This window comes from Tenrec ecaudatus, chromosome 6, assembly GCF_050624435.1.
Source record: "Tenrec ecaudatus isolate mTenEca1 chromosome 6, mTenEca1.hap1, whole genome shotgun sequence".
NCBI lineage: Eukaryota > Metazoa > Chordata > Mammalia > Afrosoricida > Tenrecidae > Tenrec > Tenrec ecaudatus.
In genome coordinates this window covers 161,541,953-161,561,225 of record NC_134535.1, presented here as the reverse complement: position 1 = coordinate 161,561,225, position 19,273 = coordinate 161,541,953, and the positions used below count along the sequence as shown (strand labels likewise).

At 40.1% G+C, this 19,273-nt stretch overlaps 1 protein-coding gene across 1 annotated transcript in view; it reads left to right on the top strand.

Annotated features, from left to right (window-relative positions):
* ITGA8 (integrin subunit alpha 8) overlaps positions 1 to 19,273 on the top strand; it is a 242,237-nt gene that overhangs the window by 89,427 nt on the left and 133,537 nt on the right. Inside the window, exons 12-13 of the mRNA XM_075552439.1 lie at positions 4,585 to 4,790; positions 8,799 to 8,990. Of these exons, the coding sequence (XP_075408554.1) occupies positions 4,585 to 4,790; positions 8,799 to 8,990 (398 nt within the window). The remainder of the gene's footprint in view (positions 1 to 4,584; positions 4,791 to 8,798; positions 8,991 to 19,273) is intronic.

Sequence of the window (19,273 nt, the reverse complement as noted above, 5' to 3'; positions counted from 1 at the left end):
CAGTGCATGGTATACTAGCATTCTTCACCAACATTATAATTGAAACACATCTCCAACCTTCTTTATTCATTGTCCGAGATTCCCATAAATATGAGGCCTTTGAAAAATTGGGGTCAGGCGCACATTAGTCCTCAAAGAGACATAGTTGCTCTTTAATACTTTTCTTGCTACGCATATTTCCCAATTTAATATGTCATTTGATTTCTCGACTGCTACTGCCATGAGTATTTATACATAATGTTTGCTATTTGAGTAAAATACAGGAAGATTTATGTCTGAAGTCAATAGACTAGCACCATTTGACTGGAAAGCTTGAATTTAGATTCATTATTTTGAATATTCTCTTTGGAACATCCTCTTACCTCCTGTCTTTCTTTTTATTGATTTTGTGCTTTACTATTGAGGAAAATATTTGTAGTGTTAATCTATCCCCCCCAAAAAATCATGTGGAGGATGAGAAATGAAGCCATAGGTTGCATCGGTTATCAGAGAATACTGAAATATAAAAACAGAGACAGATAAAACCTATGTGAATCCCCCCAAAAAGATTAAAAAGAAAACTGTGTTTAAACATTAGACATTTCAGATAAAATAAAAATTAATAAGTATATTTTGCATCTACAGGTTAATTTCGATTGTATCCAAATGACTAACATGTCCTCAGCTGGGGATAAATGGGTTTAGTAAAAACAACAGCATTGATACAATTTCTTCATCACTGTTCTGGTTTGAGACTATATCTATATATTTATATATCTATATATATTTAATTTTCTTATAATTTTTTTAAATTATGAGCTATTTATAAGGTCAGTGGGAAAAATTCCACTTTCTAGTGAATATTTTAGGACTTTGGGTTTAAAATATATCTATGCACAGGATTTGACCAATATATTTTAAAATAACCTACTGGGCCATAGCTGATTACAGTGTTTTTTTTCAACCCTTTTTGTCTGTGGTCTATCATAAGAAGTACATTTTACATTGCACCTTAGTATACGCACACACACACATGAAATATGTTTCATGGAACAACTTTTGCTTGTATTAAAATATGATATTTCTATTGTATTCTATTTTAAGTTAAAAATTACTGATAAATGTCCACCAAATTAATTTCATAATCCACTGGTGGGTTGTAAATCTCAGATTTCAAAATATCAGCCCAAGGAATAATATATATATTTTGATCCCTGAGTGGTATTGTTAATATAAAATAATATTTACACTAAGTGCAAAATACTGCAACAATTCAACCCCTAAAGGAACACACTTGTACATTAGAAACAAATGCCTCTATCTTTTTTTTTAGCATTTACAACATTTTAGAATTTCTAAACTGAAATAGCTAGGGAAATTTATTTCTGAGAAAGCAGATCAAGGATGTCATCTTACTCTGAGACGCTAAAGATTCCACGATATGCTAGTCTTTCACAATGGTTCCTCTATGAGTTTCCCATATCCAGAACTCTTTTCTTGGCAGCGTGTAACACCAATTGGTTTAGTCTGAGTCATGTTCAAACCCTCAAGGGTTAATTATTCGATGATTTTCTGGTGTCTGTGAGCAGCACAAATGGATATGTGCCAGGTTACGAACCAAAAGGTTGGTGATGGGAACCCACCTAGCGGTGCCATGAAGAAGGCCCTCAAAAGACCTATTGAGAAAGATCTTAAGTTCTACTGCTCTTGAAAATGTTATGTTCTACTCTGAAAGACTTGGGGTTGCCAGGAGTCCCACTTGTGGCCCTAGTTCCTTCTTTATAGAATGAAAAACTGCTCTGGGAAATCTCTGCAGGACTGCACCTGTTGCTTTAAATGCCTTACTCAGAGGCTACAAGTCAGCAATTCCTACAATTAAGTATGTAACAACTACTCTTTCATATTGACAATAAGAATAGAAGTCGAGGCGATTGGGGTTTGTACAGAGGTGTCCTGCTGGTACCGGGGGCTATAAACATTGGCTGCTAATGACAAGATTGGTGGTTCAAATCTACCAGCCATTCTTTAGGAGAAAGATGAGGCTGTCTGTTCCCACACAGAGATACACTCTTGGAAACTCTATACAGGGTCGCTGGGAGTCAGAATCAACTCAATGACAGTGGGTTTGGGTTTGCAGGGCTTGTCCAAGGTCAAGTCTAAGGCTCAAAAGTACCCAGTTCCTATTTACCTCTCCACCTGGAGTCAAATAGAACACGGTGGCAAGTAGTGGGAACATTTTTCCCCTAAGAAAATGCATTTGGAATACTTTTCAAAAAACTCACTGCCATCAAATCTATTCTGATTCGTAGTCACTCTACAGAACAGGGTAGAACCACCTGTGAGTGTTCATGACAGTAACTCTTGATGGACATAGAAAGTCTCGTCTTTCTCCTGCACATTAGCTGGTGGTTTCAAACTGCTGACCTTGAAATTATCTAAATTCAGCAACCTTGAAACAGCTATTCATCAGGTATTTCTAGCTGACAGCCACCCACTCCCTTGTTAACAGTTTAGTCAGTCAGACAGGACTTAAGCTACTATTCTTTCTGTTAAGGCCTCTGCTATGGTTAAGGCTTATTCTGAAAGTAGCTTTGAGTCTCAGGTGAGAGGGACAAATATACGCATGCTGCTCTTTTAAGCCTCTTCTCTATGAATTGCTATGAAATGATAAAAACGCTGTGTGCTCTCTCCAAGGGCTAAGTCAGTGTTTTCATCATATCTATCACTACCACCCACTGCTCCGGGGCTCAGACTCACCCCTAGGCACCCTATGGCGTAGAGTGAATTGTTCTCTAGGGTTTCTTACGACTGTAACTCTTGACCAGAGCACATAGTCTCATCTTCCTCTGGCTCATAATATCTACCATTTCTAAAATGCCTCCTACAATTGTGTGTGTGTGTGTGTGTGTGTGTGTGTGTGTGAGAGAGAGAGAGAGAGAGAGAGAGAGAGAGAGAGAGAGAGAGAGAGAGAGAAATCAGTCAGCACAGCCACGCATTTATTTATATAGCCAAGCATTTATACATTAACCTCAGCATCTCAGCGATCTCACTCAGCAGCACCCCCTGGAGTGCCTACCTCCAGATCCAGCTACCAGAGCTCTGTGCAGGTCCACTGCCAACGCATCTCCTCCATGCGACCTTCCTCTAACACGGCGCCTCCCGTTCATCCGAATTCCCAGGATTTTGTTTGGCTTTCTCATACAGTGTGACCCACCTTACTTGTTTTTATAGTTAGCTGAGTAGCAATTTTATCTCACGTGTAAATTAAGTCACTCATTAAGTCACATACCATAGTACCTTAGTTATAGTAGGTTCACAGAACACCTATCGAATTACACTGAGAAATATTAAATAGATGAATGCAAGGAAAGAGAGAAATCGTTTGGAAAAGTGGGTCTAAACAATAAAGGGTCTTTGCAGGTTTGAAAGGTAGTCTCTTCTCTCAGTAACTAGTCCCACCTCCTCCCTGTCTTCCAGGCAAGTGATAATATTTTAATAATTGGTTTACCAGGCAAACTTCAGCATATTACTATAGACCAGTGGTTCTCAACCTTCCTAATGCCGCGACCCTCTAACACAGTTCCTCATGTTGTGGTGACCCCCTAAACCATAAAATTATTTTCGTTGCTACTTCCTATCTGTAATTTTGCTACTGTTATGAATTGAGTGACCCCTGTGAAAGGGTCGTGTGACCCCCCAAGGGGTCGCAAAACACAGATTGAGAACCACTGCTCTAGATGGAAGGGTTATGACGGGCAAATGCAAATTTGTATTTTTTGCCTTAGTCTCTTTTTCAGATTATTTTATCTGCCAGGGTATATAGTAACTATGAATGTTGACTGCTGTGAGTTTGCCTCACCTTTTAAAAATAAAAATAATACACGAATGTGTTTCTAAAAAAGTCAAACCGCTTAGAAGACTCATAATGAAGATGCACCGTTTCTGTTATATTCCTCGTTGCAGCATCTGACTCCACGAAGGATATACCTTTAACCAATTCTATGTTTTATTCTCCTGGTGCTTAACACTTTATTAAATCATTTTTTCTAGTGTCTATTTATTGAAATGCTCAATGTTAAAAGTGTCAGTTGGCTTCAGGTTGTAATAGCTACCTGTACTCTAAAGAAATCCTACAAATTCTGACTTTGAACAAGAATTGTGTTTTCTATCTTTCTAGGTAGTCATATGGATCGTCCTTCTCTTGTCTCTGGTTTTTTAAATGGGAAAAGAAGGAGAAGACAGAACTATTATAAGACTTAAGCAGAAAAAGCAATAATTAAACTATACACTTTTATTAATTTAGAAAGACCATTTCATACTTCTAGAAAAATCTCTTTGGGTCAGAGTGTCATTTCTAAAAAAGAAATTAAGAAGGAGAAAAAGGTAAACTATGCAATTTCCTTAAAGTCATAACTTTTATTTTCTTCCAACATTCAACGCCTTAGACATGGCAAACCAATGGAAGAGCTCTAAGGATTGTAAAATGTTCCTCCCAAAAGAAAATAGAGACAAAGCAAGTTGGAACGCCATGAAGACAGCTTGCTTAAAATTCCCTGCAAAGAGTCTTAGGCCTGTAGGTGCACTGACCTCTCTCTCTTCCCACAGGATGGACGACATATTGATTGGCGCACCTCTCTTCATGGAACGTGAATTTGAGAGTCACCCTAAAGAAGTGGGGCAAGTTTACCTGTACTTGCAAGCAAGCCCTCTCCTCTTCAGGGACCCTCAGGTGCTGTCAGGCACTGAGGTTTTTGGGAGATTCGGTAGTGCCGTCGCTCACTTAGGAGACCTGAACCAAGATGGATACAATGGTAATTTAACTGACTGGAAAATGCGTATGTGTCATAACCACATGCTATGCTTGGGACAGGATTAGACACTTCTCGCGTTCACAAGGGTGTGTGTGATATGGCTTTGGTGGTTTTGAATGCATTCGTGTTTAATGGACAATCAGAAATGTCAGGGCAATTTAAAGACTATATGTTTGGATGAGTCTAAATGTCACATGGAACCTTCTCATTTTTGACTTAGGGTGTCACATAATAGATCTTGATTTTAAAATTGGTGTAAGGATCTAGCCAATTGGGAAAAATGTAACCTAGAGAATCTTCTCTGTGTGTAGAAACCACCCAAATGGATACGTGGCTGGTATTTGGCAAGTATCTCACCTTATGCTAAACCTGTGCTGGGTGTGTATAGGTTCAATGATCACAAGAAATTAGTGCTAAATTGTTAGTTTAAGGTTGTGATTCTTCAAATTGGGAATTTATGAAAACTTTATGAGTATCCTCTACTCAGAAAAACATGTAATCTCCCACAAAATGCTGTAGACAATTTAAGGACTTTAAGAACCTGGTTATGGTGCGTTTTGTGACTGAGGAAGTAACAGGAAATTAACCAACACCCACAGAAGTATTTACATCAAATCCGTGTTTGTGGTATATTTGGCAAGCGCTACCTGCCTTAATGATATCTTTAAAAGGCCGGTTCCAGAAATGCACACTTGTCATTTTTCAAGTGTTATAAAACATAAATACATAACAGATTATGATTTTACTATGAATCTCACCCAGTTCCCAATTTTAAAAATTTGCACATATGATTTGCAGAAAAAAATATATTTAAATCATTTTATTGGGGTCTCATACACCTCTTATCACAATCCATACATCTATCCATTGTGTCAAGCACATTTGTACATTTGCTGCCATCATCATTCTCAAAACATTTGCTTTCTACTTGAGCCCTTGGTATCAGCTCCTCATTTTCCCCCTCCCTTCCCTCTCTCTCCTCCCCTTTCACTGATTTGTTATTTTCAAAGAGTACTCTATTCCAGTTCTTTGATTTATAATACCAAAAACACCTAAGGGATTAAATAATGCGAAGTTATTTAGAGAGTTATCTTTTTAAAGTCATGTTTTCTTCCATTTGTCTCCTCCCTTGATGACAACTTTAAGAGCTAAGAAAGCCTTTCTAACAACAAGAGGGTCTTCTCTTCTAAAGTCTTGGTTTCCTGAGTGTGCTATGGGTTTCCCATGGTTATAATAGAAAATAAGGCCAAGGGCACCTAGAGGAACCACGGGAACAGACATATGCACAGTAATGGAGTTGGAGCCAGTGAGGAATGGGCTCATCTCCTCTACCTCGTGGTGACATATCTGTTTTATACAAGGTCGGGGGTTTTAGCTCATTCCCATTAGTCCTTCAAGGAAAGTGAACATAGAACACTCACACATGTAGTCAGAACTTTTCAGTCTTCACCAGGCTTATGAAAGCACAGAGTAGTGAATGAATAACAAATGAGGATACGAACTGCAGTTAACCACAGTGAACAATGACTCCCACTTTTAGAGAGAAAAACCAAGAACGCATTGTTCATAAGTGGGACAAAGTGTGTGGAAAATAATGGTCACTCAAGGATATGTGTAGCTAGGAGTCAGAACATAAGGTTCTCGCTCTTTGGAATCCCGAGTGCCTCAGCCATACCCTGGGTTTTGTCTTCCTCGTGGACTTCTGTAACCATTTAGCAATTCTAAAACGAGTTAAAAAGTATTGCTGTGAAATCATGGTGACCTTTACGAAACAGAAGGATCAAAATGCAGAGCTAATTTTTCTCCTGATATCCTCCACTATGTCTGTCCACTTCCGAAGGCAGTGTTTTCCATGTCCCTAACTCTTCCCCAGGGAACCCTGCCCTCCTCTATTAGCAACACAGCAGTTTGGACATCCTCGGCGGACTCAAATTGTGTTCCTTGGGAAGGTTCATTGAGATTTAGAAATTAAAAGACATCCGAAGGGGGCAAGGTCAGGCTCTAGGGTGCCTGGCGTAAGGTTTGCTAATGAAATTTTCGCAAGGCAGCCCTTACTGCCTACAAAGAATAAGCAGCTGCCTGTCTTTGTGGAAGATATATAATCATATCATGCTTCCCGACATTTTCCTCGCCGATGCATTTTCCATTTTCTTGAAACTTCTTAATAAGTCACCGCCATCGAGGCAGTGCTGACTCATAGCGACCCTCTGTGGAGTTCCAAGACTGGAACTGGTTACTGAAACAGAGACCCAACTTCTCCCGCAGTGCTGCCGACTATGCGGATCGCAGCCCTACCCGTAACCATGATACGACCAGGGCTCTGACTCTTAATAAGCCCTTGTGATTTTGCTGTCCTTCAAGAAAATCTATAAAGAGTGAAACCTTGTAGTCTCAGGCCCCCCGCAACAAAACAAGAACAAAACACACCATCACTGTATGAACTTACTTTTCTGCCTTGTATGTAACTGGTCCAGCACGTCCCCCGAGGACACTACTCTTTTGAGTGGTCCTTTTATTCTTTTTTTAAATCTTTTTATTGGGGCTCATAAGGCTCTTATCATAGTCTGTACATACATCAATTGATCAAAGCACCCTTATACGTTCGTTGGACTCGTCATTCTCATAATTCACCTTCCACTTGGGTTCCTGGAATCAGCTCGGTTTCCCTTTTTTTCCCCATCCTCCTCCCTCCCCGATCCCACCCCTGGTCCCTTGATAGTTTATAAATAATTATTATATCTTATCTTACACTTCCCGGCGTCTCCCCTCACCCGCCTCCCCATTGCCCATCTCCCAGAGAGGAGGTTACACATAGATCTCCGAGATCGGTTCTCCCTTTCTACACGCCCTTCCCTATTCTTAAGGCACCACAGTGAGACTAAGACAGGTATTAGTACTGAGAGAACTTGCCTGTAGCCAATCACAGGCTGCAGACACATGCTAAGACATGTTTTATTTGGAATAGACTGCACATATACTAATTGGAGCCCTAGAAACAATACTCTGGCTTATTGTTGTATAATCTCAGGGAAAGAAATGTGTTTTAAAAACAAAAGAAAGAACCACACAAAAACAAGCTGGCAAGTCAAAACTCTTTCACTAAGCTGCCAAGGCACCTCAGCTGGTTTAAAGGAGCTATGAGTTAACCCCCATCTAGACTTCATCTCTCACGAAGCAATCGAACAGCTTGATTGCTGCTTTTCAATGAATGTCCCAAGCTATTTCTGTTTCAGCACTTTGTCCTGGTGGTTCCCTCTGCTCAAAGTGTTCTTCTCAAAGGGCCCACCTTAACTGAGCTCACTCCCCTCAAATAAGTTCTGACTCATAAGAGCAGAATGCCCCCCCTAGGGTTCCCAAGACAGATCCCTTTATAGAAGCAGACTGCCACACGATTCTTCCACATCACAAAGTCAGTTTCTTCTTCCCCCTCCAGATTTCACTTTAAATGTCAACCTCAGAGAGACCTTGTCTGACAAACTACTCTAAAATAACAACCAAGGGCTCAAGCAGGAAAAAAAAATGGTTTGGAAATGATGGAAACATCTGTACAAATGTGCTTCATACAATTGCATGCTGAATTATTATAAGATTTGTAAGAGCCCCCCAAAAATGATTACTAGAGAAACAAAATTACAACCCAGCCACTTTTGGTCCTATCCCTCTGCTGTGAATTCTTTGTGCAGCGTTTATAAATGTATTGGTATTTTCTGGATTATTCCTTTATCTGAACTGCCTTTCATTTGTACCAGATAGTTCTCTTTTTAAAAGCAAGGACTCTTGCATGTCTTGTTTCCTGCATCCAGCACATATGAGGTACTTAATAAGTATTTACTATGTGCATAAAAGAAAACAAGCATTTTATTATTGCTGCAGTGACAGAACTTTCATGGGAAAATTAATAAGTCCTTTGGCTGTCTGATACTGCTCTTTCATTGTACACAATTCTATTTGTGAAATATGCTCCCTTATTATTTTTTAAAGAAGATTTTTGTGTGTCTCTCTTTACAGACATTGCCATCGGAGTACCCTTTGCCAGCAAGGACCAAGAAGGCAAAGTGCTCATTTACAATGGAAACAAGCATGGATTAAACACGGAGCCTTCCCAAATTCTGAAAGGAGCTTGGGCCTCACAGGCAGTGCCTTCGGGATTTGGTTTTACTCTAAGAGGAGATGCAGACATAGACAAGAATGATTACCCAGGTGAGGTTTTCCTTTCACTCCCACGTGAGAATGCACCCCCACTCTCTGGCAAAAGCATCCTGCAAGAGCAGCTCCCTCATAAAGTCCAAGGTCAAGCTGAAGCACCACACAGGTTTTTTGGATATGATTCCAGCATGACTTTCATGAGACTTTGAAGGCAGACAAAACAAACACTCCCTTTCCTGCCAAGAGACAATATGAGAAAGGCAAGATGGCTTAAAAACTACAGTGAACATAAAGCTTGTCAACTTGGCAACAGAATATTTCATTCGAAACCTTTCAGTACCGTGGTCTCCATTGACAAAGGCAGTTCCGCCCTACCCGCTGAGAGCAATGTACTTTTACCCTCTTCCTCCCTTCCAAGCTTTTCATTCCTACTAATTGATTTATGAACCTCAATGTTTCTGTCATAAAGCGCACAGTTGTGTACTATTTCCCAGCCATAGCCTAAGGTTTTCCCAAAGATATACAGTATACTTTAAGAAAGGATGAAAAAGATTCATAATAGACGTCACAAACTATTGTCAAAGACTCCTGTAAATCCATAATATGCAAGTAGATCGTCCATGTTTGGTGCATGCTATATGTTGGTCTTTTTTATTACTATTAAAAGATCTTTTTTTTTTCCTTTTTTTTTCCAAGTTCCTCATAAAAGATCATTTTATTGGGGGGCTCTTACTGCTGTTATAGCAATCCATACATCAATTGTATCAAGCATATTTGTACATATGTTGCCATCATTGTTTTCTAAACATTTACTTTCTATTGAGTCTTTAGGATCAGCCCCCACCTCCACCCCCAACTCCTTGATAAATTATAAACTATCATTATTTTCATATCTTACACTGACTGTTGTCTCTCTTCCCCCAGGGTTTCCGTTGCTCGTTCCTCTGGGGTGAGGGTTGGTGGGGTGGTTCTGTGGTGAGCATTGGATTGGTTCCCTCTTCCTCCTCCGTCTCCCCACCTCCCCCCTACCCTCCTGGTATCGCTACTCCCATTCCTATGCCTGGATTCTGTGAGTCATGAGCTCTTGCCTCCTATCTGTTCCTGTGCACATGCTCCAGTTTAGGCCAGAGTGAAAGGCAGGGCTGGGGTCATGACAGTGTGTGTGGTGGGGGGGGGGGGGGGCGGGTGAGCAAGCCTCAAGGAACCAGAGGAATTTTGTGTGTTTCATTGGTGCTATATTGCCCCCTGGTTGACTCATCCTTTCCTGTGACCCCTCTGTGAGGGGATGTCCTACTGTCTGCAGATGAATTTGGAGTCTTTGCTCTGAACCCCCTTGTTCGCAACAATATGTTTTTGTTATTGTTTGATTTGGGTCTTCTGATGTCTGTTACCTGATCTCGCCAACACCTCATGATTGTACAGGCTGGTGTGCTTCTTCCATGTGGAATTGTTGTTTCTCTGCTTGTTTAACTTCAAGTCTTGAAGACCCCAGATGCTGTGTCTTTTGATAGCCGGGCACCATCTGCATTCTTTACCACATTTGCTTATGCACCCATTTTGTTTTCAGTGATCATGCCAGGAGTGTGACCATCATAGGGATTTATTTAGGCATCAGCATTTTTAGCAAAGAACATTTGACATCTTGGTTTTATGCCTCAATTTTCACTTTCATCTTAAGAGGGTTATTTTAAGATGGTTTCAATAAATACGTAGAAATTGTTAATAGTTCACTGATAGTTTCAACTATTTATTAAATCGTTGTCTCTTTCACCACTCATTCCCCTAATTGGGTATTTTCCATATGTAGTACCTTTTTCTGGTTTGGGGCAGCATTCAAATGAACCGACTGTCTAAATATAGATCACTAATTTCAATTCCTTGGCTTTCTCTTCTCCTCCGGGATTAATATACTACAACATATTCTTGTGAATTTGCCAGAAACCTCTCATGACACTAACATAGACATTGTAGTGGGCTTAAAGCAGATTTAATATTTTATTGTATGGTGGTGCTTTCTACCTGTGACAATTTTAAGAATATTTATTTAAATTTCTTTTTTTAGGTTGTATGATTCTAGTTTCATCAATGGTAGTTAATTGTGGTATGTTGTTTTGTGGTTGCTTGTTTGTTTTGGGTGGGAAAGAAGAGGCCAGGGGCTTATATGAGGAGGCTTCAAAAATTTGTGGAAAAATTAAATGAAAAGATAATGGAATTTTTCCATGAACTTTTTTGAAGTCCCATTCCAGATATAGATATATATCTTGATTTTAAATAGTTAAAATCAAAATACCTTATATGATTTATGCAAAAATATATTAGGATGATTAATGAAATTCAACTCCTGACCTACAATTTTAGATCAACAGTTAACTTTTAAAGTTGTTGTTCATTGTAGTCTCACCATAGTCTTCCTTTTGCTATCCTTAAAGCCAGGGATCTTGACTGAATGACTGTGCTTTCTACTTGCTAAAGGGAGTAATCGCCAACCCATTGACTTCATTTGAAAGGGAACCTGTCCTGAACAAGACCTAACAAGGAGAGAGTATAAAACAGTTTGTTTGTTTTTTATCTCCAGGAACATTCTCTTTAAAGAGAGACAGTGGGGAAACGTGTGTTTGGGGCAAAGGGTAGTCAAGGAAAAGAGAAAGCATAGAAAGTAGAATGTTAGTAATTGTCTCTCAATATTGCCTTTGTCTCATTGCTTCTTAACAGCTGGAGAAAGAGCATGTGAGACCATTTACCATTTCAGTATTTAATACTGATTAATAGTAAGCAATGGTGTTAATGACCTGTCTATATCAATCATGCTCCTTAGTAAAAATCATCTTTGCTCACCAGAACCAGGAATGTAGCTCATTTGGATTATTTCTCAAGATGTTCTTGAGGATGACAGACTAGGCATCCTAGTTAGTACATGTGGGTTCTTGCCCTATTCTGCCTCTCAATTGGAAACATAGAAACTCTCTGATTCACTATCCTGCAACATGTGCCCCTGAGAACCCTCTCATTCTAAAAAATGTGCCACCCAAGGAAGCCTTTTTGTCTTGACAGCAAGTCTCAATGGTCCTATGAAAAGGGAGACCACCTCATGAGCAGGTGATTCGAGTCTGTTGAATAGTATAGTGGATTTGATATTTACATACTCCAGATTCCTTGTTTTTCTATAAATGAGTTCAGTTTAACCCTTAGGCCTCTATCCACCATCATGTAAACCTCAATCTTGCAGTTACTTCTGGGTCCATGCTTAGTCTCACTTGTGTAATAGCTGTTTGAATGAAAGACTCTCTCCACCTTCTGCCCACACTGTCCCAAGGGATAAAGAAGAAAGAGAAGCACCTGTTATCTAGAACTGAGAAAGGGCCATATGGTCCATGGGCCACCATCTGTTGTCATTGATCTATGGCTGAAACTCAGCTCCCCATGGTCATTAACATGTTCCTTAAGCTTCTATGTCTAATTCCATGGTCTGTGCCAGGTCCTCTACTCACAAGGTTTTTGACTTCACCTTGCTCTGTCTTGGCTTCTTCTGGTTCACTTAAAAGTGCTTCTGAGATTCCCCTTAGGTGTCTGCACCTAAACACTCCCTTAGTTATTGTTGTTGTGTACTTTTGAGACCTATTGATAATTTTCCTCTCAGAAACCATGTTACTCTAAGCCCCTAATAAAGTTCCAATTTTCTGAGGCTTTTCCTGGGAAGTTGCAAACGTCTGCCTTTTGCCCCAGGTTAACTCGAGATCTGGAATCCTGACCCAGGAGAGAATCAAATCACAAACAACATTTGTACACTTTTCAATACACTACCATTGAGTCCATTTGCACTCATATGCTGGTGTCAGTCCTCTAAGCCCCTCACACATCGTTGTTCCAATCTTGAAAATACATTTTTCCCTCTTCACTAACTGGTTGGAAATAGTCCTCATATTTTCTCAACTCTACAGTCCCCAGTAACACAGTGATTTAAGCACTCACCTGTCAACTGAAAGGTAAAGTCCACCAGCCCCTGCATAGGGGAAAATGTGGCAGCCTATTTCTGTAAAGATTACAGTATTGGAAATTCTATAGGGCAATTTTACCCTGTCCTATAGGGAGACCATGAGCTATAATTAACTTTATGGAAATGGTTGGGGGCTTTTGGTTTAACCTGCCTACTCAACATTGTGGCAATGAGTTTGTTTGAAGCCATAAAAGGGGCTTATTTATATTAGAATTACAAAAATACCTTTAGGAAACTCAGTGACAAGGATCTAGTCAGGCCTCTCTGCAAGATAGCTCTGCTTCTCCTTATACAAGTGCTTTGTTCTCTCCATATCTGAAGACCAAGTTTCTCTGAACGCATTGTCCCTACAGCTCCAGAGGTTACATATTGTAGTTGTGACCATGGAAAGGCATTGCCTATAATTTATCTTAGATGGTAGGGATCCCTGATAGGCAGCTACATGATGGAGTTCTGTTAGAGATGATGGTGGTCTGACTCCACATAGAGGCAGTGGGGATACCTAGGCGTGGATGATGCAATCTCTAGGATCCTCTAATTTCCCTGAACACTTCCATAACCTGAGACAATTCTAGAATCTGGGCTGTGGCAAATCAGGTGCAAGTTGTGCCAAGCCAAGGAGCAAGTGAGAACCAATGCCTCTATGTATTCATGAAGGGACTGGGTACCTTTGAAAGATTACACACAGGTGTGGGGTGGGCTCTCAGTAGCACTGTTCTGGGTTCTCTATTTTAAAAAGATCAGAAATAAAACCCCAAACGTACTCACTTAATCTACCTGGCTTCTGCAGAATTCATGAGAACAACAACGCAAAGGCAAAAAGTGGATTTGAACATCTGAATTGTAACAAGTCAGGCTGTTTTGAGTTGTAACAGAATGGAGCACACTTGGCAACTTGTGTTTACCAAAATGATGGCTTTGAGTCAGGTTTGAAGGTTTGGGTGGTTTTGTCCACTCCCAGGGTGAACACTCCTTCCTCATCTTTGGTGCCTAAATGCTAATGGTTACATCTAAATGTGTGGCAGTGTTAGGCTCCCCTGGTATTCTTTGCCAGCTGTCTAACCTTCCTAGGAGCTTGCTATGAGTCCTTCCCATGGTAATGGTGGGAAGCAAGAGTAACTATGTTCATTAGATACCAGCAAGCATTGTTTACATATTTTAACACAATCCATTGCCTTCTATAGGAAGAAAGAATTAGGTGCATAGTGATGCTTGAGCTATCTTTTTTGTGTACTATTGCTGTTGTGTTTCCTGAACTGACTAGGTGCCCGAAAGAACAAAAATCACCTAGTAATTCACATAGTGCCTGAAAGAACAAAAATCACAGACATGTAGAACGGCGCTTTGATTTATATTTACTCCTTGTTACATGATATGGTCTGCAAAATTACAGATGTTCTGTACTTGAGCAGGAGCAAGACATGGCCTTCTTGTCTTGAATAGGAAGAACACTAGCAAAAACTGAACATTTCAAACCAAGTACTGTCAACTTGATCATGGCAACCCTGTTTGTTGCAGGCTGGAACAGGGCTCCATATGATTTTCAAGGAAGCAGATACTTTAGGAAGCCGATCCCCGGGACTTTCTTTCAAAGGCAGACAATCACATCTTTATCTCGTGGTGATTGGATTAGAAACCCGAAGATGGGCTCAAACTCCTGTCCTTTCACTGGGAACTTAAGGACCTAGCAACTTCAACCAGACAGTAAGCTGGTGGGTTGGAATGGACGATGCTTTAGTTAGAAGTCTAACGCTTAACCCACTATATCAGCAAAGACCTTTCAAGGAGGCATGAGGTCAGTGATATTGCTGATATCAAATCAAGTGTATCAGCTACTTCTATTGCCCTGTAAGAGTTCAAATCCTGTGAGCCACTACATAGAAAATAGAATTCTTACCCAGTGGACTTTTACTTTCCAATCTCCCTCACACACAAAGATACTCATATATACTCACAATCCCAAACTGCTATGTGTGTTCACCACTGATTAACTGTATGACATTATCCCACACACATATAATGTGTATTTACACACACATGAATGTTAGTGTGTTTAGCAGAAGAATAACTAGGATAAGAATCACACCATACTTCCTTTATTCTGGGAAACACCAAACTAATATAAAAAATAACCATACTAAAGTTAGCAGAGTGACTGAAGGAAGCAGACAAATAAGAAGCCCTATTGTTGTAGGATCCATTCCGACTCATAGACACCCTGTAGGACAGAAGAGAATGATTCCATAAGGTTTATAAGACTGTAAATCATTGCAAGAGCAGATTGTCACATCTTTCTCCTGAAGTGATTGGGTTCAAAATATTGACCTTTTCGTCAACTTAACCACTGTGCCACTAGTAAATAAATTGACTACTAGCAAGTTGTGTTAGTCCAGGTTGGCTAGAGAAACAAATGCAGAGATACTCATATGTGTGTAAGAGAGAAATTTATATCAAACAGCAATTGTACATTAAGAAAACATCCAGCCCAGTCCAGATCAAGTGCATAAGTCCGATATTACTCCATATGTCAAAACTAGTCCACAAATTTCTCCTTAGACTCATGCAGCCAAGCAATGATGCTGAATACAGGAAGATCATAGGCCAGTGGGTGGAAAGTCTTATGGATCCAGTGGTGGTGGAAGTGTCTTAGCATTGCCATGGGTCTCCACACAGCTCCTCCAGCTCCAAGACTCTGGCTGCCATCAGCATAGCTCCATGTGAATTGTCAACAGGAAGATGAAGCAGAGAGAGAGTGTCTGTGTGGGTCTGGCCTACAGTGAGCTATTTATCTCCTTGATGCCTCCAAATAAGGTCATCAAGCTGTGACCTGATTGACAGGCTAAACTACATCCCTTTACAAATTGACAGGAAACTATGTAACTACCACAGACTACCCCTTCTCAACTTGACGCTTTTACACAACTCTTTAGCCATACATAATTTTAACAAAACAATAATAAAATCTTATCTGTACCTAGAAGGATAAAACTAAAAAGCATACCATTCAATAGATGCCATTCTTATTTACACTTAATATTCTAAAAGTGAACAAAACAATATTCTATGCTTAACAATTGCAGTCATGGGAACACCTATACCATAATCCTATGAATATATTACTCCAGCTATGAAAGTGGGTAAGCCAGCCACTTCATGCCTTTATCATCCCAATTTTGGGCAGCCAATTTCTATGCTACCCTATTTATATCACTCCAGTGCTCTCAGGAGACAATAATATTCTTTGATATGAAGAATCTTCTTTCCAGTTGGAACCTTGTGAGTCTGCATCCATAAGCAAAGTCAAATCAGGACAGGCTATCCATAAAGTTAGTAGCAATGTGCACCAGTTCACAGGCTCAAAAATCTTCATCTTTTCAGGTTCCCAGTGTGTCAACTCAATGTGTGCTGCCTCATTTAGCCTCACCAAGGTGCCCATTGGTCAGCTCACCTTTACACCACAGGCACTGTCACAAATTGTCAACAACCCTAGCCTCCTTGTGCTAGGTCATGAACTTCAGACCGGTCAACCGGCTCTCGTCTTCTTTAGTTCCTGTGAACCAGGTCCATGGGCATTAGTGGCCAGCCTCTACCCATCTCTTTATTGCTGCCTTTCTCCCACTTCCACTCAACAAGTGGATCCAGGTGGTCACCTAGCAAACATTTTAGCCTTCCCACAGGCTTCCTTTAACAGTTCAGTCCTAGAAAGGAGCTTTTTCAGAGCTCCAGATTTTTCCATCTCTGGGCATAAACCACTAGTTAAAAATTCTAAAGAACACAGGATTCCTTTTTTTCTTTTTTCTTTTTCAATTTGTCAATAGCCCCCTAGGCAAGTCTCTTCATCTTCGAATGTCCTGAGCACTCAAGAAACTGGGTGGGGCTTATCCTTTCAGAGTCTTCTTTGCAGGAATGTCCTAACCCATTTGAAGGTTTCAAATTGGTGGCTGAAAGAGCTTACAAACTCTCCATTTTCACTTCCCAGTAATCATTTTTATCAATTGTTATATCAATAGCAATAGGCAAAAAAGCAGTATACAGTATAAACCTAGTATAGCCAGGTCCTAAACTCAATTTTTAAAAGTCAAGTTCAATCCTTATCTAGCTTGTCTTAATCCTTATCTAAACTATTCCATAAACAATGTGTAAGACAGTGGTAAATTTGGAGTTCGTTCCACTAGGTCAGACTGTTAATCAAGCTTTCTATTTAGAGGTTCTGAAAAGACTGTGTAACAGTGTGCAACAAAAAAGGCCTGATTTGTGGTAGACAGAAGATTGGTTTTGCCACCACAACAATGCACTTACTCACACAGCCATCTCAGTGTGCCAGATTTGGGCAAAACACAGCATTGCCTCTAGTTTGCCCCATACACCTTACTCACCTCATCTCATTCTGAGAAACTTCTTTTTGTCTTCTTGAATGAAAAAGGGTGTGAAAGGACAGCAATTATTTTAATTATGAATAAATAATTTTATTGGGGTCTCTTACAGCTCTTATAGCAGTCGATACATCAATTGTATTAAGCACATTTGTACCTATGTTGCCTTCATAATTTTCAAAATATTTTCTTTCTGTTTGAGCCCTTGGTATCAGCTCCTATTTTTCCCTCCCTTTCCTACCCTCATATCCCCAGAGACTCCTGATAAATTATAAATTATTATTATTTTCATATCTTACACCACCTGCTGGCTACTTTTGTCCATGTTATTGTTGTTCATCCCCTTGGGGAGAAGGTAGGGAAATTGTGCATCCTTGTAGTCGGTTCCTTGTTTCAACCCTTTCTCCCCCCACGTTCCCCTACTCATGGTATCACTACTTCCATTGCTGTTCATGAGGGCTTTATCTGTCCTGGATTCCATGTGTCCAGAGCTCTTATTTGTACCAGTGTAAATGCTCTGGTCTAACCAGATCTGTAAGGTAGTACTGGGGTCATGATAGCGGAGAGGAGGAAGCATCAAAGAGCTAGAGGAATGTTGTGTGTTCCATCGTTGCTGTGCTGCACCGTGGCTGTCTCATTCTAAAGGACAGCAGCAATTAGATGACATAGAAGAGACAGAGAAAAAAAATGAGGGAAGTTCTGTCAGCCATCCTAACAGATAAGTTCGAAAAATGTTTCCAAGAATGGAATCACAGATTTGACAAATTTATTCAGTGTAATGGAGAGTACTATGCAGGTAATGGGCTTTTTGTAAAAAAATGTGAATACATAGGTTTTAAAAAATTCCACTTTTGGGGGCATGGGGGATACTGCCCTCATATGTAATATCATTCCATAGTTCATTACATCAAGCAGTATTGTGCACTTGCTACCACAATTAGTTTCTAAATATGCTTTTCTTTCTTGGACTTCTTGACATTGGGTTTCTTTTACCACCCCCAGCTCCCCAAAACTCTTACTTACTATCCCTATAGATTCATCAGTCCTGGGTTTCATATACCAGAAAACAGAAAAATGTATAGCACAAATTCAAGTTGGTGATTCCCAATGACATTACACTTCTGAGATAAACCCTAATATGGACTACAAAACAAAACAAGAAGAATACAGCACCCGTTTCTCTTTTTTTGAAATCATTTTATGGGGGCTCATACAACTCTTTTTAAAAAATAATTTTATTGGGGTATCATACAATTCTTATCACAATCCATATATACATCTATTGTGTCAAGCACATATGAACATTTGTTGCCATCACCATTCTCAAAATATTTGCCTTCTACTTGAGCCCTTAATAACAGCTGCTCATTTTTCCCCTTCCCTCCCCACTACCCCTCCCTCATGAACCTTTCGTAATTGATAAATTATTATTACTATTTTGTCATATGTTACACTGTCCGACGTCTCACCTCAACCTCTTCTATGCTGTACATCACCCCGGAAGGAGGCTATACGTAGGCTACCCCACATTCCCTCCACCCTCCAGGAATTGCCACTCTCACCACTGGTCCTGAAGGCGTCATCTGTCCTGGATTCCCTGTGTTTCCAGTTGCTATCTGTATCAAATGTACATCCTCTGATCTAGCCAGATTTGTAAGGTAGAATTGGGATCATGATAGTGGGGGAGGGGGGAGGAAGCATTTAAGAAATAGAGAAAAGTTATATGTTTCATCTTGCTACCTTGCACCCTGACTGGCTCATCTCCCCACAACCCTTCCTTCAGGGTGTGTCCAGGTGCCTACCAATGGGCTTTAAGTCTCCACTCTGCACACACCCTCATTTACAAGATGTGGGGTTTTTTTGTTCTTTGATGCTTGATACCTGATCCCTTTGACAGCTCGTGGTCACACAGGCTGATGTGCTTCTTCGATGTGGCCTTTGTTGCTTCTGAGCTAGATGGCCACTTGTTT